General features: G+C 42.1%; 1 protein-coding gene across 1 annotated transcript; it reads right to left on the bottom strand.

Moving 5' to 3' along the window:
* Nucleotides 1–1,895: 1,895 nt before the first annotated feature.
* Nucleotides 1,896–23,323, bottom strand: LOC133572362 (proton-coupled zinc antiporter SLC30A2-like). Its single transcript, XM_061925299.1, has 9 exons — nt 22,831–23,323; nt 22,584–22,771; nt 15,021–15,167; nt 14,798–14,957; nt 12,082–12,238; nt 11,828–11,933; nt 11,621–11,755; nt 6,667–6,789; nt 1,896–1,909 (listed from the first exon to the last, which is right to left on the bottom strand). Exons 1-9 carry the CDS (start codon nt 22,869–22,871, stop codon nt 1,896–1,898), a joined length of 1,071 nt encoding a protein of 356 aa, XP_061781283.1. The 5' UTR covers nt 22,872–23,323.
* Nucleotides 23,324–23,674: the final 351 nt, after the last annotated feature.

The following is a 23,674-nucleotide window of genomic DNA, read 5'->3' as shown; positions in this document are numbered from 1 at the left end:
GGGGAGAGAGTGAGAGAAGGGGAGAGAGAGAAGGGGAGATAGGAGAGAGAGAGAGAAAGAGAAGTGGAGAGAGAGGAGAGAGAAGGGGAGAGAGAGAGAGAAGGGGAGAAAGAGAGAAGGTGAGGGGGGAGAGAGAGAGAGAAGGGGAAGAGAGACAGAGAGAGAGAGGAGAGAGAGAAGGGGAAGAGAGAGAGAAGGGGAGATAGGAGAGAGAAGTGGAAAGAGAAAGGGAGAGAGAGAGAGAGAGAGAAAAGGGGAGAGAGAGAGAGAGAGAAGGTGAGGGAAGAGAGAAGTGGAGAGAGAGAGAGGAGAGAGAGCGAGTGAGAGAGAGAGAGAAGGAGAGCGAGAGAGAGAGAGAAGGGGAGAAAGAGAAGGTGAGGGGAGAGAGTGAGAGAAGGGGGGGAGAGAGAGAGACAAGGGGAAGAGAGAGAAGGGGAGATAGGAGAGAGAGAGAGAAGTGGAGAGAGAGAAGGGAGAGCGCGAGTGAGAGAGAGAGAGAGAGAAGGGGAGAGAGAGAGAAGGAAAGAGAGAAGAGGAGAGCGAGAGAGAGAGAGAAGGGGAGAGAGTATATATATACTAGAGATGCGCGGATAGGCAATTATTTCATCCGCAACCGCATCAGAAAGTCGTCAACCATCCGCCATCCACCCGATGTAACATTTGATCAGAACCGCACCCGCCCGTTGTTATATATCTAATATAGACCATGCAAGGCATTAGTGAGGTTATAAAGCTTTTGCCTGTTAAAGAAAGGAGACTGATCCAATGCAGCACAGACATTCGCGTGCCACACTGTCACGACCCAGACGCACACCAGTGCGCAATCATATGAGAGCCGCGCTGAGCGCACCTCCAGGCGCGTCTCGCTGCCGGCGACGGCCGGGTATATGGGCCCGACGCTCCAGCGCCATCCATTTTCAGGGCTAGTTGATTCGGCAGGTGGGTTGTTACACACTCCTTAGCGGGTTCCGACTTCCATGGCCACCGTCCTGCTGTCTATATCAACCAGGGTGAGCCCCACCCCTTTCGTGAGCGCACTGTGCGCGGAGTGACCGCTGTTACGAGCCCCCGGCAACAGGGGTGGCGGGCAGGTAAGCTGCTTACCTGCTGCGCGTGACGCCGGCCGCGGCGAAGGCGGACGAGGCGGGGTGTCGGTGCGGTGGGCGCGGTGGTGACCCTGGACGTGCGTCGGGCCCTTCTCGCGGATCGCCTCAGCTACGGCTCCCGGTGGGGCCCTCTCGGGGGAAGGGGCCTCGGTCCCGGACCCCGGCGAGGCGTCCCTCCGCTCCGTAAAAGTGTCCATCTCTTTTTTTTTTTTTCTTCTGTTGTGGCATATGCTGCAGGTGCCTGCTCGTTTTTCGTATGTGGGTAACAACATTTAACTATGTATATATATTTACCAATTGGTTTAACTGCCACCCGCCTGAATCTATTTAAAATCTAATTTTTTTTTATTTCAACCGCCCGACCCGACCCGCTGATAAAATCTAATTTTTTTTAATTTCATCCGCCCGATCCGCGGATAATCCGCGGACTCCGCGGTTGTGCCCGCAAACCGCGCATCTTTAATATATATATAAATATATATATAAATAGTCGTAGTTTCTGTGGTTTATAGAGTGCTCAATACCGGGATAGAGCAGAATATACATTAGTCTCTGTGTTTTTTCCTGACCTATTTCATCCCTACAAGCCTGTTTTGATAGGTTTCCCTGCTCTTCGTGGGATTATATATTATAAAATCCCCTGTTTTACCCATTTAATTACGTTTAAAAATAGTGTGTGTGATGGTGTTGTTTCCCTGCTCTTCAGGGGATTTTATAATATAAAATCCCCTGAAGAGCAGGGAAACAACACCATCACATGTGGTGAATACTGGTACTACACCTTATGTCCTACACCACACTATCTGTAGGGGAGAGAAGGGGAGATAGGGGAGAGAGAGAAGGTGAGGGGAGAGAGAGAGAAGGTGAGGGGAGAGAGAGAGAAGTGGAGAGAGAAAGAGAGAAGTGGAGAGAGAGAGAGAGCGAGTGAGAGAGAGAAGGGGAGAAAGAGAGAAGGGGAGGAGAGAAGAGAGAGAAGGGGAAGAGAGAGAAGTGGAGAGAGAAAGGGAGAGAGAGAGAGAAGGGGAGAGAGAGAGAGAGAGAAGGTGAGGGGAGACAGAAAGAGAGAAGTGGAGAGAGAGAGAGAGGGGGAGAGTGAGACATAAGGAGAGCGAGAGAGAGACAAGGGGAGAAAGAGAGAAGGTGAGGGGAGAGAGTGAGAGAAGGAGAGAGAGAGAGAAGGGGAGAGAGAGAAGGGGAGATAGGAGAGAGAGAGAGAAGTGGAGAGAGAAAGAGAGAAGTGGAGAGAGAGAGAGGAGAGAGCGAGTGAGAGAGAGAGAAGGGGAGAGAGAGAGAGGAGGAGAGAGAAGGGGAGAAAGAGAGAAGGTGAGGGGGGAGAGAGAGAGAGAAGGGGAGGAGAGACAGAGAGAGAGAGGAGAGAGAGAAGGGGAAGAGAGAGAGAAGAGAGAAGGGGAGATAGGAGAGAGAAGTGGAAAGAGAAAGAGAGAGAGAAGTGGAAAGAGAGAGGGGAGAGAGAGAGAGAGAAGGTGAGGGGAGAGAAAGAGAGAAGTGGAGAGAGAGAGAGCGAGTGAGAGAGAGAGAAGGGGAGAGAGAGAGAGAAGGAGAGCGAGAGAGAGAGAAGGGGAGAAAGAGAGAAGGTGAGGAGAGAGAGAGAGAAGGGGAAGAGAGAGAAGGGGAGATAGGAGAGAGAGAGAGAAGTGGAGAGAGAAAGAGAAGTGGAGAGAGAAAGAGAAGTGGAGAGAGAGAGAGAGAGAAGGGGAGAGAGAGAGAGGAGGAGAGAGAAGGGGAGAAAGAGAGAAGGTGAAGGGGAGGAGAGAGAGAGAGAGAGGAGAGAGAGAAGGGGAAGAGAGAGAGAAGAGAGAAGGGGAGATAGGAGAGAGAAGTGGAAAGAGAAAGAGAGAGAGAAGTGGAGAGAGAGAGGGGAGAGAGAGAGAGAGAGAGAAGGTGAGGGGAGAGAGAAAGAGAGAAGTGGAGAGAGAGAGAGAGAGTGAGAGAGAGAGATTTCATCCCTACAAGCCTGTTTTGATAGGTTTCTCTGCTCTTCGTGGGATTATATATTATACAATCCCCTGTTTTACCCATTTAATTACGTTTAAAAATAGTGTGTGTGATGGTGTTGTTTCCCTGCTCTTCAGGGGATTTTATAATATAAAATCCCCTGAAGAGCAGAGAAACAACACCATCACACACACTATTTTATAATATAAAATCCCCTGAAGAGCAGGGAAACAACACCATCACACACACTATTTTATAATATAAAATCCCCTGAAGAGCAGGGAAACAACACCATCACACACACTATTTTTAAACGTAATTAAATGGGTAAAACAGGGGATTTTATAATATATAATCCCACGAAGAGCAGGGAAACCTATCAAAACAGGCTTGTAGGGATGAAATAGCCTCTGTTTTTTCCGCAGGTTCCTCTGCTCTTCAGGTGATTTAGAATATAAAATTGACTGAAGGGCAGGGAAACCTGCAAAACAGGCTTGTAGGGATGAAATGACCTTAGCATCCTCACCTTCTATCAGGTGTGTCACCACGCGGCATCCTCACCTTCTATCAGGTGTGTCACCACGCGGCATCCTCACCTTCTATCAGGTGTGTCACCACGCAGCATCCTCACCTTCTATCAGGTGTGTCACCACGCGGCATCCTCACCTTCTATCAGGTGTGTCACCACGCGGCATCCTCACCTTCTATCAGGTGTGTCACCACGCAGCATCCTCACCTTCTATCAGGTGTGTCACCACACGGCATCCTCACCTTCTATCAGGTGTGTCACCACGCGGCATCCTCACCTTCTATCAGGTGTGTCACCACACGGCATCCTCACCTTCTATCAGGTGTGTCACCACGCAGCATCCTCACCTTCTATCAGGTGTGTCACCACGCGGCATCCTCACCTTCTATCAGGTGTGTCACCACGCGGCATCCTCACCTTCTATCAGGTGTGTCACCACGCGGCATCCTCACCTTCTATCAGGTGTGTCACCACGCAGCATCCTCACCTTCTATCAGGTGTGTCACCACGCAGCATCCTCACCTTCTATCAGGTGTGTCACCACGCGGCATCCTCACCTTCTATCAGGTGTGTCACCACGCAGCATCCTCACCTTCTATCAGGTGTGTCACCACGCAGCATCCTCACCTTCTATCAGGTGTGTCACCACGCGGCATCCTCACCTTCTATCGGGTGTGTCACCACGCAGCATCCTCACCTTCTATCGGGTGTGTCACCACGCAGCATCCTCACCTTCTATCGGGTGTGTCACCACGCAGCATCCTCACCTTCTATCAGGTGTGTCACCACGCAGCATCCTCACCTTCTATCAGGTGTGTCACCACGCAGCATCCTCACCTTCTATCAGGTGTGTCACCACGCAGCATCCTCACCTTCTATCAGGTGTGTCACCACGCGGCGTCCTCACCTTCTATCAGGTGTGTCACCACGCAGCATCCTCACCTTCTATCAGGTGTGTCACCACGCAGCATCCTCACCTTCTATCAGGTGTGTCACCACGCAGCATCCTCACCTTCTATCAGGTGTGTCACCACGCGGCATCCTCACCTTCTATCAGGTGTCACCACGCGGCGTCCTCACCTTCTATCAGGTGTGTCACCACGCGGCGTCCTCACCTTCTATCAGGTGTGTCACCACGCGGCGTCCTCACCTTCTATCAGGTGTGTCACCACGCGGCGTCCTCACCTTCTATCAGGTGTGTCACCACGCGGCGTCCTCACCTTCTATCAGGTGTGTCACCACGCGGCGTCCTCACCTTCTATCAGGTGTGTCACCACGCGGCGTCCTCACCTTCTATCAGGTGTGTCACCACGCGGCATCCTCACCTTCTATCAGGTGTGTCACCACGCGGCATCCTCACCTTCTATCAGGTGTGTCACCACGCGGCGTCCTCACCTTCTATCAGGTGTGTCACCACGCGGCATCCTCACCTTCTATCAGGTGTGTCACCACGCGGCATCCTCACCTTCTATCAGGTGTGTCACCACGCAGCATCCTCACCTTCTATCAGGTGTGTCACCACGCGGCATCCTCACCTTCTATCAGGTGTGTCACCACGCGGCATCCTCACCTTCTATCAGGTGTGTCACCACGCGGCATCCTCACCTTCTATCAGGTGTGTCACCACGCGGCATCCTCACCTTCTATCAGGTGTGTCACCACGCGGCATCCTCACCTTCTATCAGGTGTGTCACCACGCGGCATCCTCACCTTCTATCAGGTGTGTCACCACGCGGCATCCTCACCTTCTATCAGGTGTGTCACCACGCGGCATCCTCACCTTCTATCAGGTGTGTCACCACGCGGCATCCTCACCTTCTATCAGGTGTGTCACCACGCGGCATCCTCACCTTCTATCAGGTGTGTCACCACGCGGCATCCTCACCTTCTATCAGGTGTGTCACCACGCAGCATCCTCACCTTCTATCAGGTGTGTCACCACGCAGCATCCTCACCTTCTATCAGGTGTGTCACCACGCGGCATCCTCACCTTCTATCAGGTGTGTCACCACGCGGCATCCTCACCTTCTATCAGGTGTGTCACCACGCGGCATCCTCACCTTCTATCAGGTGTGTCACCACGCGGCATCCTCACCTTCTATCAGGTGTGTCACCACGCGGCATCCTCACCTTCTATCAGGTGTGTCACCACGCAGCATCCTCACCTTCTATCAGGTGTGTCACCACGCAGCATCCTCACCTTCTATCAGGTGTGTCACCACGCAGCATCCTCACCTTCTATCAGGTGTGTCACCACGCAGCATCCTCACCTTCTATCAGGTGTGTCACCACGCGGCATCCTCACCTTCTATCAGGTGTGTCACCACGCGGTATCCTCACCTTCTATCAGGTGTGTCACCACGCAGCATCCTCACCTTCTATCAGGTGTGTCACCACACAGCATCCTCACCTTCTATCAGGTGTGTCACCACGCGGTATCCTCACCTTCTATCAGGTGTGTCACCACGCAGCATCCTCACCTTCTATCAGGTGTGTCACCACGCAGCATCCTCACCTTCTATCAGGTGTGTCACCACACGGCATCCTCACCTTCTATCAGGTGTGTCACCACGCGGCATCCTCACCTTCTATCAGGTGTGTCACCACGCGGCATCCTCACCTTCTATCAGGTGTGTCACCACGCAGCATCCTCACCTTCTATCAGGTGTGTCACCACGCAGCATCCTCACCTTCTATCAGGTGTGTCACCACGCAGCATCCTCACCTTCTATCAGGTGTGTCACCACGCGGCGTCCTCACCTTCTATCAGGTGTGTCACCACACAGCATCCTCACCTTCTATCAGGTGTGTCACCACGCGGCATCCTCACCTTCTATCAGGTGTGTCACCACACGGCATCCTCACCTTCTATCAGGTGTGTCACCACGCGGCATCCTCACCTTCTATCAGGTGTGTCACCACACGGCATCCTCACCTTCTATCAGGTGTGTCACCACGCAGCATCCTCACCTTCTATCAGGTGTGTCACCACGCAGCATCCTCACCTTCTATCAGGTGTGTCACCACGCAGCATCCTCACCTTCTATCAGGTGTGTCACCACGCAGCATCCTCACCTTCTATCAGGTGTGTCACCACACTTCTGCCTTCCACTTGGATGGTGACGGAGGTGAAATGGTATTGCGAGCGCAGGAGTTGAGTTGCCGTGGTGATGATGACGTGTGGATCAACACCGTCTTCTGCAGAAAACAAACATACACGACTTCAGTCTACACCTTCTGCACACCTTTGGACACACCTTCTCCTCTTCATGACTATTTACATTGTAGATTGTCACATGTAAACATGTGGAGTTATGGACTTCACACAAAAAGGTGAAATAACATGTTTTATATTCTAGTTTCTTCAAAATAGCCACCCTTTGCACACTCCTGGCATTCTCTCCATGAGCTTCAAGCACACCTGTGAAGTGAAAACCGTTTCAGGCGACTACCTCTTCAAGCTCATGGAGAGAATGCCAAGAGTGTGCAAAGGAGTAATTTAAAACAAAGAATTAGTAACTAAGTAGATGACCATTGTAACTAATTAGATGAGCATAGTAACTAATTAGATGACCATAGTAACTAATTAGATGAGCATAATACCTAATTAGATGACCAAAGTAACTAATTACACGACCATAGTAACTAATTAGATGACCATAGTAACTAATTAGATGACCAAAGTAACTAATTACACGACCATAGTAACTAATTAGATGACCATAGTAACTAATTAGATGACCATAGTAACTAATTAGATGACCAAAGTAACTAATTACACGACCATAGTAACTAATTAGATGACCATAGTAACTAATTAGATGACCAAAGTAACTAATTACACGACCATAGTAACTAATTAGATGACCATAGTAACTAATTAGATGACCATAGTCACTAATTAGATGAGCATAATACCTAATTAGATGAGCTAAGTAGCTACTTAGATGACCATAGTAACTAAGTAGATGACCATAGTCACTAATTAGATGACCATAGTAACTAATTAGATGACCATAGTCACTAATTAGATGACCATAGTCACTAATTAGATGAGCATAATACCTAATTAGATGAGCTAAGTAGCTACTTAGATGAGCATAGTAACTAAGTAGATGACCATAGTCACTAATTAGATGACCATAGTAACTAAGTACATGACCATAGTAACTAAGTAGATGACCATAGTCACTAATTAGATGACCATAGTAACTAACTAGATAACCATAGTCACTAATTGGATGACCGTAGTAACAAATTACACAACCATAGTAACTAATTACTGTAGATGACCATAGTAACTAATTAGATGACCATAGTAACTAATTACATGACCATAGTAACTAATTACACGACCATAGTAACTAATTAGATGACCACAGTCACTAAGTAGAGGACCATAGTAACTAATTAGATGACCATAGTAACTAATTAATGACCATAGTCACTAAGTAGATGACTATAGTACCTAAGTAGATGACCATTGTAACTAAGTAGATGACCATAGTAACTAATTACACGACCATAGTAACTAATTAATGACCAGTCACTAAGTAGATGACTATAGTAACTAAGTAGATGACATTAAAACTAAGTAGATGACCATAGTAACTAATTAGATGACCATAGTAACTAATTAGATGACCATAGTAACTAAGTAGATGACCATAGTAACTAAGTAGATGACCATAGTGACTGAGTAGATGACCATAGTAACTAATTAGATGGCCATAGTAACTAAGTAGATGACCATAGTCACTAAGTAGATGACTATAGTAACTAAGTAGATGACCATTAAAACAAAGTAGATGACCATAGTAACTAAGTAGATGACCATAGTAACTAATTAGATGACCATAATAACTAATTAGATGACCATAGTAACTAATTACACGACCATAGTAACTAATTAGATGACCATAGTAACTAATTACACGACCATAGTAACTAAGTAGATGACCATAGTAACTAATTACACGACCATAGTAACTAAGCAGATGACCATAGTAACTAAATACATGACCATAGTAACTAATTACACGACCATAGTAACTAATTAATGACCAGTCACTAAGTAGATGACTATAGTAACTAATTACACGACCATAGTAACTAATTACTGTAGATGACCATAGTAACTAATTAGATGACCATAGTAACTAATTACACGACCATAGTAACTAATTAATGACCATAGTCACTAAGTAGATGACTATAGTAACTAAGTAGATGACCATAAAAACTAATTAGATGACCATAGTAACTAATTAATGACCATAGTCACTAAGTAGATGACTATAGTACCTAAGTAGATGACCATAAAAACTAAGTAGATGACCATAGTAACTGATTACACGACCATAGTAACTAATTAATGACCAGTCACTAAGTAGATGACAATAGTAACTAAGTAGATGACCATTAAAACTAAGTAGATGACCATAGTAACTAATTAGATGACCATAGTAACTAAGTAGATGACCATAGTAACTAAGTAGATGACCATAGTGACTGAGTAGATGACCATAGTAACTAATTAGATGGCCATAGTAACTAAGTAGATGACCATAGTCACTAAGTAGATGACTATAGTAACTAAGTAGATGACCATTAAAACAAAGTAGATGACCATAGTAACTAATTAGATGACCATAATAACTAATTAGATGACCATAGTAACTAATTACACGACCATAGTAACTAAGTAGATGACCATAGTAACTAATTACACGACCATAGTAACTAAGCAGATGACCATAGTAACTAAATACATGACCATAGTAACTAATTACACGACCATAGTAACTAAGTAGATGACCATAGTAACTAAATACATGACCATAGTAACTAATTACACGACCATAGTAACTAATTAATGACCAGTCACTAAGTAGATGACTATAGTAACTAATTACTGTAGATGACCATAGTAACTAATTAGATGACCATAGTAACTAATTACATGACCATAGTAACTAATTACACGACCATAGTAACTAATTAATGACCATAGTCACTAAGTAGATGACTATAGTAACTAAGTAGATGACCATAAAAACTAAGTAGATGACCATAGTAACTAATTAGATGACCATAGTAACTAATTATATGACCATAGTAACTAATTAGATGACCATAGTAACTAATTACATGACCATAGTAACTAATTACACGACCATAGTAACTAATTAATGACCATAGTCACTAAGTAGATGACTATAGTAACTAAGTAGATGACCATAAAAACTAAGTAGATGACCATAGTAACTAATTAGATGACCATAGTAACTAATTACACGACCATAGTAACTAATTACTGTAGATGACCATAGTAACTAATTAGATGACCATAGTAACTAATTACACGACCATAGTAACTAATTACACGACCATAGTAACTAATTAATGACCAGTCACTAAGTAGATGACTATAGTAACTAATTAGATGACCATAAAAACTAAGTAGATGACCATAGTAACTAATTACACGACCATAGTAACTAATTAATGACCATAGTCACTAAGTAGATGACTATAGTAACTAAGTAGATGACCATAAAAACTAAGTAGATGACCATAGTAACTAATTAGATGACCATAGTAACTAATTACACGACCATAGTAACTAATTACTGTAGATGACCATAGTAACTAATTAGATGACCATAGTAACTAATTACACGACCATAGTAACTAATTACACGACCATAGTAACTAATTAATGACCAGTCACTAAGTAGATGACTATAGTAACTAATTAGATGACCATAAAAACTAAGTAGATGACCATAGTAACTAATTACACGACCATAGTAACTAATTACTGTAGATGACCATAGTAACTAATTAGATGACCATAGTAACTAATTACACGACCATAGTAAAATAAAGTTGATTTGATAGTAACTAATTACACGACCATAGTAACTAATTAATGACCAGTCACTAAGTAGATGACTATAGTAACTAATTAGATGACCATAGTAACTAAGTAGATGACCATAGTAACTAATTAGATGACCATAGTGACTGAGTAGATGACCATAGTAATTAAGTAGATGACCATAGTAACTAATTAGATGGCCACAGTAACTAAGTAGATGACCATAGTCACTAAGTAGATGACTATAGTAACTAATTAGATGACCATAGTAACTAATTACATGACCATAGTAACTAATTACACGACCATAGTAACTAATTAATGACCATAGTCACTAAGTAGATGACCATAGTAACTAATTACATGACCATAGTAACTAATTACACGACCATAGTAACTAATTAATGACCATAGTCACTAAGTAGATGACTATAGTAACTAATTACACGACCATAGTAACTAATTAATGACCATAGTCACTAAGTAGATGACCATAGTAACTAAGTAGATGACCATAAAAACTAAGTAGATGACCATAGTAACTAATTAGATGACCATAGTAACTAATTACACGACCATAGTAACTAATTACTGTAGATGACCATAGTAACTAATTAGATGACCATAGTAACTAATTACACGACCATAGTAAAATAAAGTTGATTTGATAGTAACTAATTAATGAGCAGTCACTAAGTAGATGACTATAGTAACTAATTAGATGACCATAGTAACTAAGTAGATGACCATAGTAACTAATTAGATGGCCACAGTAACTAAGTAGATGACCATAGTCACTAAGTAGATGACTATAGTAACTAAGTAGATGACCATAGTAACTAATTACACAACCATACTAACTAATTACACAACCATAGTTACTAATTAGTAACTAACTAAGTACATTTTACAGTAAATTTCTGGTGACTGTAGCCAGTTTTGACTGTAAAAGCTACAGATGAGTTTCCAGTGTAAAAAGAAGATTGCATAATGAAATGCAAAGACAAGCTGTGTGGCCCTCAGTGTGGCCCTCAGTGTGACCCTCAGTGTGACCCTCAGTGTGACCCTCAGTGTGACCCTCAGTGTGGCCCTCAGTGTGGCCCTCAGTTTGTGACATGAAGAAAACAAACAGCGTGGCGCTCTCACCTGCCGCCAGGTGCACGCCCAGCGAGCAGTGCGTGATGTTGAGGCTCCACACGTGCAGGCCGTGCAGCGACACCACCCCCGGCACAGACAGCAGCAGGTCTCGCACGGTGGCGTGGTCCACGTGGGGCGGTGCACCTGAAGGCACATGACACTTTGTGGCGCGCCTCAATAACGTCAAGTCGTGGGCGGGGGGGGGGGGGGTCATACCCTCCATCAGCACCCTGAAGACGTCCCTGGCGGTGGGCAAGGTGGTGCACACCACCAGCAGGGAGAAGAGCAGCGTGCAGGCGGGGTCTGCTGCTTTGTATTCAGGCTGTAATGATGGATAAATGACAACCTCAGAGAGTGTGTGGCACACTCACTGGCTGTATTGACACTACCGGTAAAGTACTAGTTATAATTTAAGATTACACCCATAAAGTGCGAAACATTTTTACTGAGCACGTCCGGCTGCAACTCACCCACACGTGGATGACGGCGGCCGCCAGCAGGACGCCGAGGCTCTGGACCAGGTCTCCCAGCGCGTGGATGAAGGCGGCCTTCACGCTGGCGTTGTCGTGCCCGTGACCGTGACCGTGACCGTGACCGACGCCTGACTGGTGGAGGATCACCACCATGCTGGACACACAAGTCAGGGATAAAGTTTCAAAAAAAAGCTGGCACAAGTGGCAAAAAAGACTGAGAAAGTTGAGGAATGCTCGTCAAAGACTTATTTGGAACGTCCCACAGGTGAGCGGGCTAATTGGGAACAGGTGGGTGCCATGATTGGGTGTAAAAGAAATGCTCAGTCGTTCACAAACAAGGGTCACCACTTTGTCAACAACAAATTGTTTAAGAACAACATTTCTCAAGCAAGGAATTTAGGGATTTCACCATCTACGCTCCGTAATATCATCAAAAAGTAAAGAGAATCTGGAGAAATCACTGCACGTAAGCCATGATATTACACACCTTCCATCCTTCAGGCGGTAAAGCATCAAAAAGCCACATCGGCGTGTAAAGGATATCACCACATGGGCTCGGGAACACTTCGGAAAACCGCTGTCAGTAACCACAGTTGGTCGCTACATCTGTTAAGTGCAAGTTAAAACTCTACTATGCAAATCCACAGCCATTTATCAACAACACCCGCCGGGCCCGAGCTCATCTAAGACGGACTGATGCAAAGTGGAAAAGTGTTCTGTGGTCTGACGAGTCCACATTTCAAATTGTTTTTTGGGAAACTGTGGACGTGGTGTCCTCCGGACCAAAGAGGGAAAAGAACCATCCGGATTGTTCTAGGGTGAAAGTGTAAAAGGCAGCATGTGTGATGGTATGGGGGTGTATTAGTGGCCAAGACTTGGGTAACTTACACATCTGTGAAGGCACCATTAATGCTGAAAGGTAAATACAGCAACATATGTTGTTATCATGGACGCCCCTGCTTATTTCAGCAAGACAATGCCAAGCCACGTGTTACAACAGCGTGGCTTCGTAGTAAAAGAGTGCTGGGTACTAGAATTGTATTTCACTTCAAAAATGTGTCGCCTCAGTTCCCAAACCTTTACTGAGTGTTGTTAAAAGGAAAGGCCATGTAACACACTGGTAAAAAAAAATACCTTTTTTTTGCAATGTGTTGCTGCCAATAAATTCTAAGTTTGTGATTATTTGCAAGTTTCTCAGTGTGAACCAATTTGACCCTCCTGTTTTAGAATGTGCCACAGGCCTGGCATGAAATTACCAAACACCCAAAAAGCGGTGAAGTTGTCACGTTGTGTAAATGGTAAATAAAAAAGAGGATACAACAAATCCTTTTCAACTTATATTCAATTGAATAGACTGCAAAGACAAGATATTTCATGTTCACACTGAGAAACTTTTGTTATTTTGTTTTGCAAATAATCATTAACTTAGAATTTAGCATTGTCTCGCTGAAATAAGCAGGGGCGTCCATGATAACGTTGCTTGGATAGCTCCAAAAGCTGTATGTAATGGTGCCTTCACAGATGTGTAAGTTACCCATGTCTTGGACACTAATACACCCCCATACCATCACACATGCTGCCTTTTACACTTTCACCCTAGAACAATCCGGATGGTTCTTTTCCTCGTTGGTCCGGAGGACACGACGTCCGCAGTTTCCAAAAAAACAATTTAAAATGTGGACTCGTCAGACCACAGAACACTTTCCCACTTTGCATGAGTCCATCTTAGATGAGCTCGGGCCCAGCGAAGCCGGCGGCGTTTCCGGGTGTTGTTGATAATTGGCTTTGGCTCCGCATAGTAAGAGTCTTAACTTGCACTTGCGGATGTAGCGACCGACTGTAGTTACTGACAGTGGTTTTCTGAATTGTACCTGAGCCCACCTACTCAGTGGCCTAGTGGTTAGAGTGTCCGTCCTGAGATCGGTAGGTTGGGAGTTCAAATCCTGGCCGAGTCATACCAAAGACTATAAAAATGGGACCCATTACCTCCCTGCTTGGCACTCAGCATCAAGGGTTGGAATTGGGGGTTAAATCACCAAAATGATTCCCGGGCGCAGCCACCGCTGCTGCCCACTGCTCCCCTCACCTCCCAGGGGGTGATCAAGGGGATGGGTCAAATGCAGAGAATAATTTCGCCACACCTAGTGTGTGTGTGACAATCATTGGTACTTTAACTTTTGAACTTTAACTTTAACTTTATGTGGTGATATCCTTTACACACCGATGAGATGCATAATATCATGGCTTACGTGGACTGATTTCTCCAGATTCTCTGAACCTTTTGATGATATTACGGAGCGTAGATGGTGAAATCCCTAAATTCCTTGCTTGAGAAATGTTGTTGTTAAACAATTTGTTGTTGACAAAGTGGTGACCCTCGCCCCCGTCCTTGTTTGTGAACGACTGAGCATTTCATGGAAGCTGCTTTTATACCCAATCATGGCACCCACCTGTTCCCAATTAGCCTGTTCACCTGTGGGATGTTCCAAATAAGATGAGCATTCCTCAACTTTCTCAGTCTTTTTTGCCACCTGTGCCAGCTTCCAAATGAGCTAATATTTGCAAAAAATAACCATTTTGAATGTTAAATATCTTGTCTTTGCAGTCTATTCAATTGGATATAAATAGTATACAACACCTCTTGAGGTTGCCTACAGCCACAGGTGTCAATGCTGATATTTATTGAGTGGAGGATCATATATACGGTACTCACAGGACGTTAGCTGCCACAGCGCAGCCTGACGTGAGCAGCATCACGTCGCCGTCAATGTCGTAGCCGCCGCCGCCGTCTGCGATCCTCTGAACGGCGGACAGGACCAGCGCCACCGTCACGGTCCAGACGGACACCAGCGAGAGCAGCATGCCCAGAATCTCTGATGGACAGACATGGGGACATGTAGTCCCGAGTGGCAGCAGGGGACCTTTGGGGAGACCACCTGCTCGATGCCACCCGAAGGTCATGGTGGGAGAGGGCGGGCGGCCTGAGATCCAGAGAGAGAAGACGCTCACGCCGATGCTGCCCACGTCAGTCAGGAGGTGTGCGGCGTCCGTCATGATGGCCAGGCTGTGTGCAACATACCCACCTGCAAAATAATGATCATACCACCTGGACTTACTGCAGTGGTTCTCAAACTTTTTTTTGTCATCCCCCACTTTGGACAAGGGGGAGTTTTCAAGCCCCACCTGCCCACATCGCCCCAACAGAGCGCTAATGCCAAGTTTTAACATTTTCAAATTTATTGAACATCAAGTTGTATACATTCAAACTCAATAACATAAAATAACATCAAGTTCAATAATAAATAAAATAACTTCCATCAAGTTCAATAAATAAAACAAGTGTTATAACTTGCATCAAGTTCAATAATAAATCAAAAAAAGTGTTATAACTTGCATCACGTTCAATAATAAATCAAAAAAAGGGGTTATAACTTGCATCAAGTTCAATAATAAATCAAATAAAAGTGTTATAACTTGCATCAAGTTCAATAATAAATCAAATAACTTCCATCAAGTTCAATAAATAAAACGAAAGTGTTATAACTTGCATCAAGTTCAATAATAAATCAAAAAAAGTGTTATAACTTGCATCACGTTCAATAATAAATCAAAAAAACTGTTATAACTTGCATCACGTTCAATAATAAATCAAAAAAACTGTTATAACTTGCATCAAGTTCAATAATAAATAAAAAAAAGTGTTATAACTTGCATCAAATTCAATAATAAATCAAATAAAGGTGTTATAACTTGCATCAAGTTCAATAATAAATAAAATAACTTCCATCAAGTTCAATAAATAAAACAAGTGTTATAACTTGCATCAAGTTCAATAATAAATCAAAAAAAGTGTTATAACTTGCATCAAGTTCAATAATAAATCAAATAAAAGTGTTATAACTTGCATCAAGTTCAATAATAAATCAAAAAAGTGTTATAACTTGCATCAAGTTCAATAATAAATAAAACAAGTGTTATAACTTGCATCAAGTTCAATAATAAATCAAATAAAAGTGTTATAACTTGCATCAAGTTCAATACTAAATCAAATAAAAGTGTTATAACTTGCATCAAGTTCAATAATAAATAAAATAACTTCCATCAAGTTCAATAAATAAAACAAGTGTTATAACTTGCATCAAGTTCAATAATAAATCAAAAAAAGTGTTATAACTTGCATCACGTTCAATAATAAATCAAATAAAAGTGTTATAACTTGCATCAAGTTCAATAATTAAAAAAATAACTTCCATCAAGTTCAATAAATAAAACAAGTGTTATAACTTGCATCAAGTTCAATAATAAATCAAAAAAAGTGTTATAACTTGCATCACGTTCAATAATAAATCAAAAAAAGTGTTATAACTTGCATCAAGTTCAATAATAAATCAAATAAAAGTGTTATAACTTGCATCAAGTTCAATAATAAATCAAAAAAAGTGTTATAACTTGCATCAAGTTCAATAATAAATAAAATAACTTCCATCAAGTTCAATAATAAATAAAACAAAAGTGTCATAACTTGCATCAAGTTCAATAATAAATCAAAAAAAGTGTTATAACTTGCATCACGTTCAATAATAAATCAAAAAAAGTGTTATAACTTGCATCAAGTTCAATAATAAATCAAATAAAAGTGTTATAACTTGCATCAAGTTCAATAATAAATCAAAAAAAGTGTTATAACTTGCATCAAGTTCAATAATAAATAAAATAACTTCCATCAAGTTCAATAATAAATAAAACAAAAGTGTCATAACTTGCATCAAGTTCAATAATAAATCAAATAAAAGTGTTATAACTTGCATCAAGTTCAATAATAAATCAAAAATGTGTTATAACTTGCATCAAGTTCAATACTAAATCAAACAAAAGTGTTATAACTTGCATCAAGTTCAATAATAAATCAAATAACTTGCATCAAGTTCAATAATAAATCAAAAAAGTGTTATAACTTGCATCAAGTTCAATAATAAATAAAACAAGTGTTATAACTTGCATCAAGTTCAATGATAAATCAAATAAAAGTGTTATAACTTGCATCAAGTTCAATAATAAATCAAAAAAGTGTTATAACTTGCATCAAGTTCAATAATAAATAAAACAAGTGTTATAACTTGCATCAAGTTCAATAATAAATCAAATAAAAGTGTTATAACTTGCATCAAGTTCAATAATAAATCAAAAATGTGTTATAACTTGCATCAAGTTCAATACTAAATCAAATAAAAGTGTTATAACTTGCATCAAGTTCAATAATAAATCAAATAACTTGTATCAAGTTCAATAATAAATCAAAAAAAGTGTTATAACTTGCATCAAGTTCAATAATAAATCAAATAAAAGTGTTATAACTTGCATCAAGTTCAATAATAAATCAAAAAAGTGTTATAACTTGCATCAAGTTCAATAATAAATCAAAAAAGTGTTATAACTTGCATCAAGTTCAATAATAAATAAAACAAAAGTGTTATAACTTGCATCAAGTTCAATAATAAATCAAATAAGTGTTATAACTTGCATCAAGTTCAATAATAAATCAAATAACTTGCATCAAGTTCAATAATAAATCAAAAAAGTGTTATAACTTGCATCAAGTTCAATAATAAATTAAACAAAAGTGTTATAACTTGCATCAAGTTCAATAATAAATCAAATAAAAGTGTTATAACTTGCATCAAGTTCAATAATAAATAAAATAACTTCCATCAAGTTCAATAAATAAAACAAGTGTTATAACTTGCATCAAGTTCAATAATAAATCAAAAAAAGTGTTATAACTTGCATCACGTTCAATAATAAATCAAAAAAAGTGTTATAACTTGCATCAAGTTCAATAATAAAAATAAAAAAAGTGTTATAACTTGCATCAAGTTCAATAATAAATCAAATAAAGGTGTTATAACTTGCATCAAGTTCAATAATAAATAAAATAACTTCCATCAAGTTCAATAAATAAAACAAGTGTTATAACTTGCATCAAGTTCAATAATAAATCAAAAAAAGTGTTATAACTTGCATCACGTTCAATAATAAATCAAAAAAAGTGTTATAACTTGCATCAAGTTCAATAATAAATCAAAAAAGTGTTATAACTTGCATCAAGTTCAATAATAAATAAAACAAGTGTTATAACTTGCATCAAGTTCAATAATAAATCAAATAAAAGTGTTATAACTTGCATCAAGTTCAATAATAAATCAAAAATGTGTTATAACTTGCATCAAGTTCAATACTAAATCAAATAAAAGTGTTATAACTTGCATCAAGTTCAATAATAAATCAAATAACTTGCATCAAGTTCAATAATAAATCAAAAAAGTGTTATAACTTGCATCAAGTTCAATAATAAATTAAACAAAAGTGTTATAACTTGCATCAAGTTCAATAATAAATCAAATAAAAGTGTTATAACTTGCATCAAGTTCAATAATAAATCAAATAACTTGCATCAAGTTCAATAATAAATCAAAAAAGTGTTATAACTTGCATCAAGTTCAATAATAAATCGAAAAAGTGTTATAACTTGCATCAAGTTCAATAATAAATAAAACAAAAGTGTTATAACTTGCATCAAGTTCAATAATAAATCAAAAATGTGTTATAACTTGCATCAAGTTCAATAATAAATCAAATAAAAGTGTTATAACTTGCATTTAGTTCAATAATAAATCAAATAACTTGCATCAAGTTCAATAATAAATAAAATAAAAGTGCCACTTTGCAATCTCTGCAAAAAAAAAAGGAGGAGCTATGCATTTGGCAAGACAGGGCAAGTGACAGCACTTTCCCCCAGGAGAGCCACCTTGCTTCACTGTGAAACAGCACGGCTGTATGATCAGCTCCCATTTCCTCACACAGTGCAGAGAACAGTCACACTTTCAGTGGTCGTGTTTTGATCAAATTTACCGCGCTCGCAACATCTGTTAAAACCTCATTGAGTTCGGGGCTGAGCTGCCTTGACGCGAGTGCTTCCCGGTGAATGACACAGTGTGTGCCCGTCACATTTTTGTTTCTCTGCAGGCGCTGGCTCTGGCTCGACGACCTTTGAGGTGCGAGTCACAAATGTATATATTTGTGTAATTGTGATCCACACATTAGCCTGCTACCCATCCGCGCCAAAGTTTGTTCCGCTTAGCCCCGCCCCCATTAGTTACTGTTGCTATGTCTGTCAAACTTTCGCTCCTACCGAGAAATATAAAGCCTACAGTAAAAATAAGTACCGGTAATTTCCATTTATTTATATAGCGGATTTCACAGACAGAATCACAAAGTGATTTACAGTGTGTATAGAAAATGAAAGCATCGTAAAAAAAAATATCTAAGAATATAATAATAAAAAAAAAAATTTAAAGTGAAATTTCCTCCCGTTCCTCGCGCCCCACCTGTCATGTCTCTATTCCCCACCAGTGGGGCGCGCCCCACACTTTGAGAAACGCTGACTTACTGGAACATGTCATGTCCTCTCTTTGCCTCAAAGAAGATCATATCATACATAATGGCATGCTTAAAAATAATCACATCACAATTTGTATTTATTGCAATTCTAAATTGATTGATAAAGTCTGCAGAAGTCCACTAGAGGGCTCCCATTCCCCGGGAACACATGCTGGACTCCTAAGCAACACCAACATTTGGGAAAGAGGTCAAATTCTTGGACCACAGCGGTAGGGAAGGCCTAAAGCAGGCCCAAAGGCCAAACGGTCAAGTCCAAAACAGCCCAAAATGTGGAAAAAAATGCTGAAAAAGGTTAAAATTCCCTCCCGGTGGAGTGACTTTCACAAAGCTCAGAGAGAGTCAACATGGGAAAAAGGTCAAAAATACCCCCGGGATGACGCACCGCACAGGTGTCCCGGGAAGAAAAAGGCAAAAACAGCCCAAAATGTGAAAAATGCTAAAAAAATATTCCACAAGGGGGGGACAAAAATGTGAAAATGGTCAAAAATACCCTCCCGGGATGACTCACAGCAGTAGGGAAGGCCTAAAGCAGGCCCAAAGGTCAACAAGCCCAAAATGTGGGGAAAAAAGCCGAAAAAGGTTAAAATTCCCTCCCGGGGGAGTGACTTCCACAAGACCCAGGGAGAGCCAACATGGGGGAAAAGGTCAAAAATACCCCCGGGATGACTCACAGCAGTAGGGAAGGCCTAAAGCAGGCCCAAAGGTCAACAAGCCCAAAATGTGGGGAAAAAAGCCGAAAAAGGTTAAAATTCCCTCCCGGGGGAGTGACTTCCACAAGGACCAGGGAGAGCCAACATGGGGGAAAAAGATCAAAAATACCCCCGGGATGACGCACCGCACAGGTGACCCAGGAAGAAAAAAGCAAAAGCAGTCCAAAATGTGAAAAATGCCGAAAATGGTAAAAAAAATATTCTACAAGTCCCGGGGAGAGTAAAAATGTGAAAGTGGTCATAAATACCCTCCCAGGATGACTCACAGCGGTAGGGAAAGCCTAAAGCAGGCCCAAAGGTCAACAAGCCCAAAATGTGGGGAAAAAAGCTGAAAAAGGTTAAAATTCCCTCCCAGGGGAGTGACTTCCACAAGGCCCAGGGAGAGCCAACATGGGGGAAAAGGTCAAAAATACCCCCGGGATGACGCACCGCACAGGTGACCCGGGAAGAAAAAGGCAAAAACAGCCCAAAATGTGAAAAATGCCAAAAATTGTAAAAAAAAAAAAAAATCCCTCCCGGGAATTAATTCCACAAGTCCCGGGGAGAGTAAAAATGTGAAAGTGGTCATAAATACCCTCCCAGGATGACTCACAGCGGTAGGGAAAGCCTAAAGCAGGCCCAAAGGTCAACAAGCCCAAAATGTGGGGAAAAAAGCCGAAAAAGGTTCAAATTCCCTCTCGGGGGAGTGACTTCCACAAGGCCCAGGGAGAGCCAACATGGGGATAAAGGTCAAAAATACCCCCGGGATGACGCACAGGTGACCCAGGAAGAAAAAGGCAAAAACAGCCCAAAATGTGAAAAATGCTAAAAAATATTCCACAAGACCCAGCGAGAGCAAAAATGTGTAAAAGGTCAAAAATACCCTCCCAGGATGACTCACAGCAGTAGGGAAGGCCTAAAGCAGGCCCAAAGGTCAATAAGCCCAAAATGTGGAGAAAAAAGCCAAAAAAGGTTCAAATTCTCTCCCGGGGGAGTAACTTCCACAAGGCCCAAGGAGAACCAGCATAGGGATGAAGGTCAAAAATACCCCCGGGATGACGCACAGGTGACCCAGGAAGAAAAAGGCAAAAACAGCCCAAAATGTGAAAAATGACAAAAATTGTAATAAAAAAAAATCCCTCCCGGGAATTAATTCCACAAGTCCCGGGGAGATTAAAAATGTGAAAGTGGTCATAAATACCCTCCCAGGATGACTCACAGCAGTAGGGAAAGCCTAAAGCAGGCCCAAAGGACAACAAGCCCAAAATGTGGGGAAAAAAGCCGAAAAAGGTTAAAGTTCCCTCTCGGGGGAGTGACTTCCACAAGGCCTAGGGAGAGCCAACGGGGGAAAAGGTCAAAAATACCCCCGGGATGACACACCGCACAGGTGCCCCGGGAAGAAAAAAGCAAAAACAGCCCAAAATGTGAAAAATGCCGAAAATGGTAAAAAATATTCTACAAGTCCCGGGGAGAGCAAAAATGTGGAAAATGTCAAAAATACCCTCCCAGGATGACTCACAGCAGTAGGGAAGGCCTAAAGCAGGCCCAAAGATCAACAAGCCCAAAATGTGGGGACAAAAGCCGAAAAAGGTTAAAATTCCCTCCCGGGGGAGTGACTTTCACAAGACCCAGGGAGAGCCAGCATGGGGATAAAGGTCAAAAATACCCCCGGGATGACGCACAGGTGACCCAGGAAGAAAAAGGCAAAAACAGCCCAAAATGTGAAAAATGCTAAAAAATATTCCACAAGACCCAGGGAGAGCAAAAATGTGAAAAAGGTCAAAAATACCCTCCCAGGATGACTCACAGCAGTAGGGAAGGCCTAAAGCAGGCCCAAAGGTCAATAAGCCCAAAATGTGGAGAAAAAAGCCGAAAAAGGTTAAAATTCTCTCCCGGGGGAGTGACTTCCACAAGGCCCAGGGAGAGCCAGCATGGGGATGAAGGTCAAAAATACCCCCGGGATGACGCACAAGTGACCCAGGAAGAAAAAGGCAAAAACAGCCCAAAATGTGAAAAATGCCAAAAATTGTAAAAAAAAAAAAAAAATCCCTCCCGGGAATTAATTCCACAAGTCCCGGGGAGAGTAAAAATGTGAAAGTGGTCATAAATACCCTCCCAGGATGACTCACAGCGGCAGGCCCTCCAGCAGTGCTCAGGTTGCTCATGCAACCCCCGGTAAAAATGAATTACCCACCCTTGCTCTGGACTATTATCTTAATAATTGAACACATATTAGGTATTTAAGTTCTTGTGTATGTTTTCAGCTCATAGTTTACATGGAGTAAAGGTCTACCAAGTCAGATTCCTTGTGTGTTAGAACATACCTGACTAATAAAGCTGAAAGAGACTCACCGACCACTTCGCCGATCATGAAGATGAGGCTGATCGCCAAGGCAACAAGGAGCTTCCTCCCGGCCGTACGTCTCGCGGCGCTCTCCTTCGCCGACGTCACGTCCGGCTCGCCGCCGCAGGTCCACGCCAGCTCCCGCGTGTCGTCCAAAGAAGTCGCGTCAGAGTCCGACTCGCGCTGGTCCTGAGAACTGAAAGAACACATGGTGACAAAGAATAGCGGTGCAAAAGGTGGAGGGGGATATCTTACCGGGGCAGACGCTCCATCAGGAGTTGTTTCTCCGACTCCATTTGACTGCTGCAAAGTGAACGTCAAGCCAGCCGTCCGCCACCTGCTCCGACACCACGCTATCTGTGGGGGGGGGAGGCGGAGCACGGGGCGGGCCAATGACGAGAAAGCACTGGGATCAGTGGCACCTGAGTTTATTCCATCAGAAAAGAAAAAAAACCTCCCCTCAAATGACAAAACATTTCTCCAGGAGCTGTACACGGGAATGTCGGGATGAAGATGCATCCAAAAATAGACGCTCATTTACAAAAGTCATGTCAACACAAGTTTGGCAACGATACAAACACACACACCAACAGCAAAGGGACAAAAAAAAAAAAGCTCAGATTATGTACAGCGGTGGTCAAAAGTGTACGTACACTTGTAAAGAACATCATGTCATGGCTGTCTTGACTTTACAATCATTTCTTATTTGTTTGTGATGTAGTGATTGGAGCACATACTTGTTGCTCACAAAAAACATTCATGAAGTTTGCTTCTTTTATGAATTTATTATGTGACCAATCAAAAGTATACATACAGCAATGTTAATATTTGCTTACATGTCCCTTGGCAAGTTGACCTGCAATAAGGCACTTTTGGTAGCCATCCACAAGCTTCTGCTTGACCACTAAATTGCTGCAGTTCAGCTAAATGTGTTGACATGGACTTGTTTCTTCAGCATTGTCCACACCTTTAAGTCAGGCCATTCTAAAACCTTCATTCTAGCCTGATTTAGCCATTCCTTTACCACTTTTGGCGTCATTCTCCTGTTGGAACACCCAACTGCGCCCAAGACCCAACCTCCGGGCTGATGATTTTAGCT

Source organism: Nerophis lumbriciformis, linkage group LG29 (assembly GCF_033978685.3).
Source record: "Nerophis lumbriciformis linkage group LG29, RoL_Nlum_v2.1, whole genome shotgun sequence".
NCBI lineage: Eukaryota > Metazoa > Chordata > Actinopteri > Syngnathiformes > Syngnathidae > Nerophis > Nerophis lumbriciformis.
Note: the sequence above shows the minus strand (reverse complement) of the source record. Positions and strands in the feature narration are given on the sequence as shown.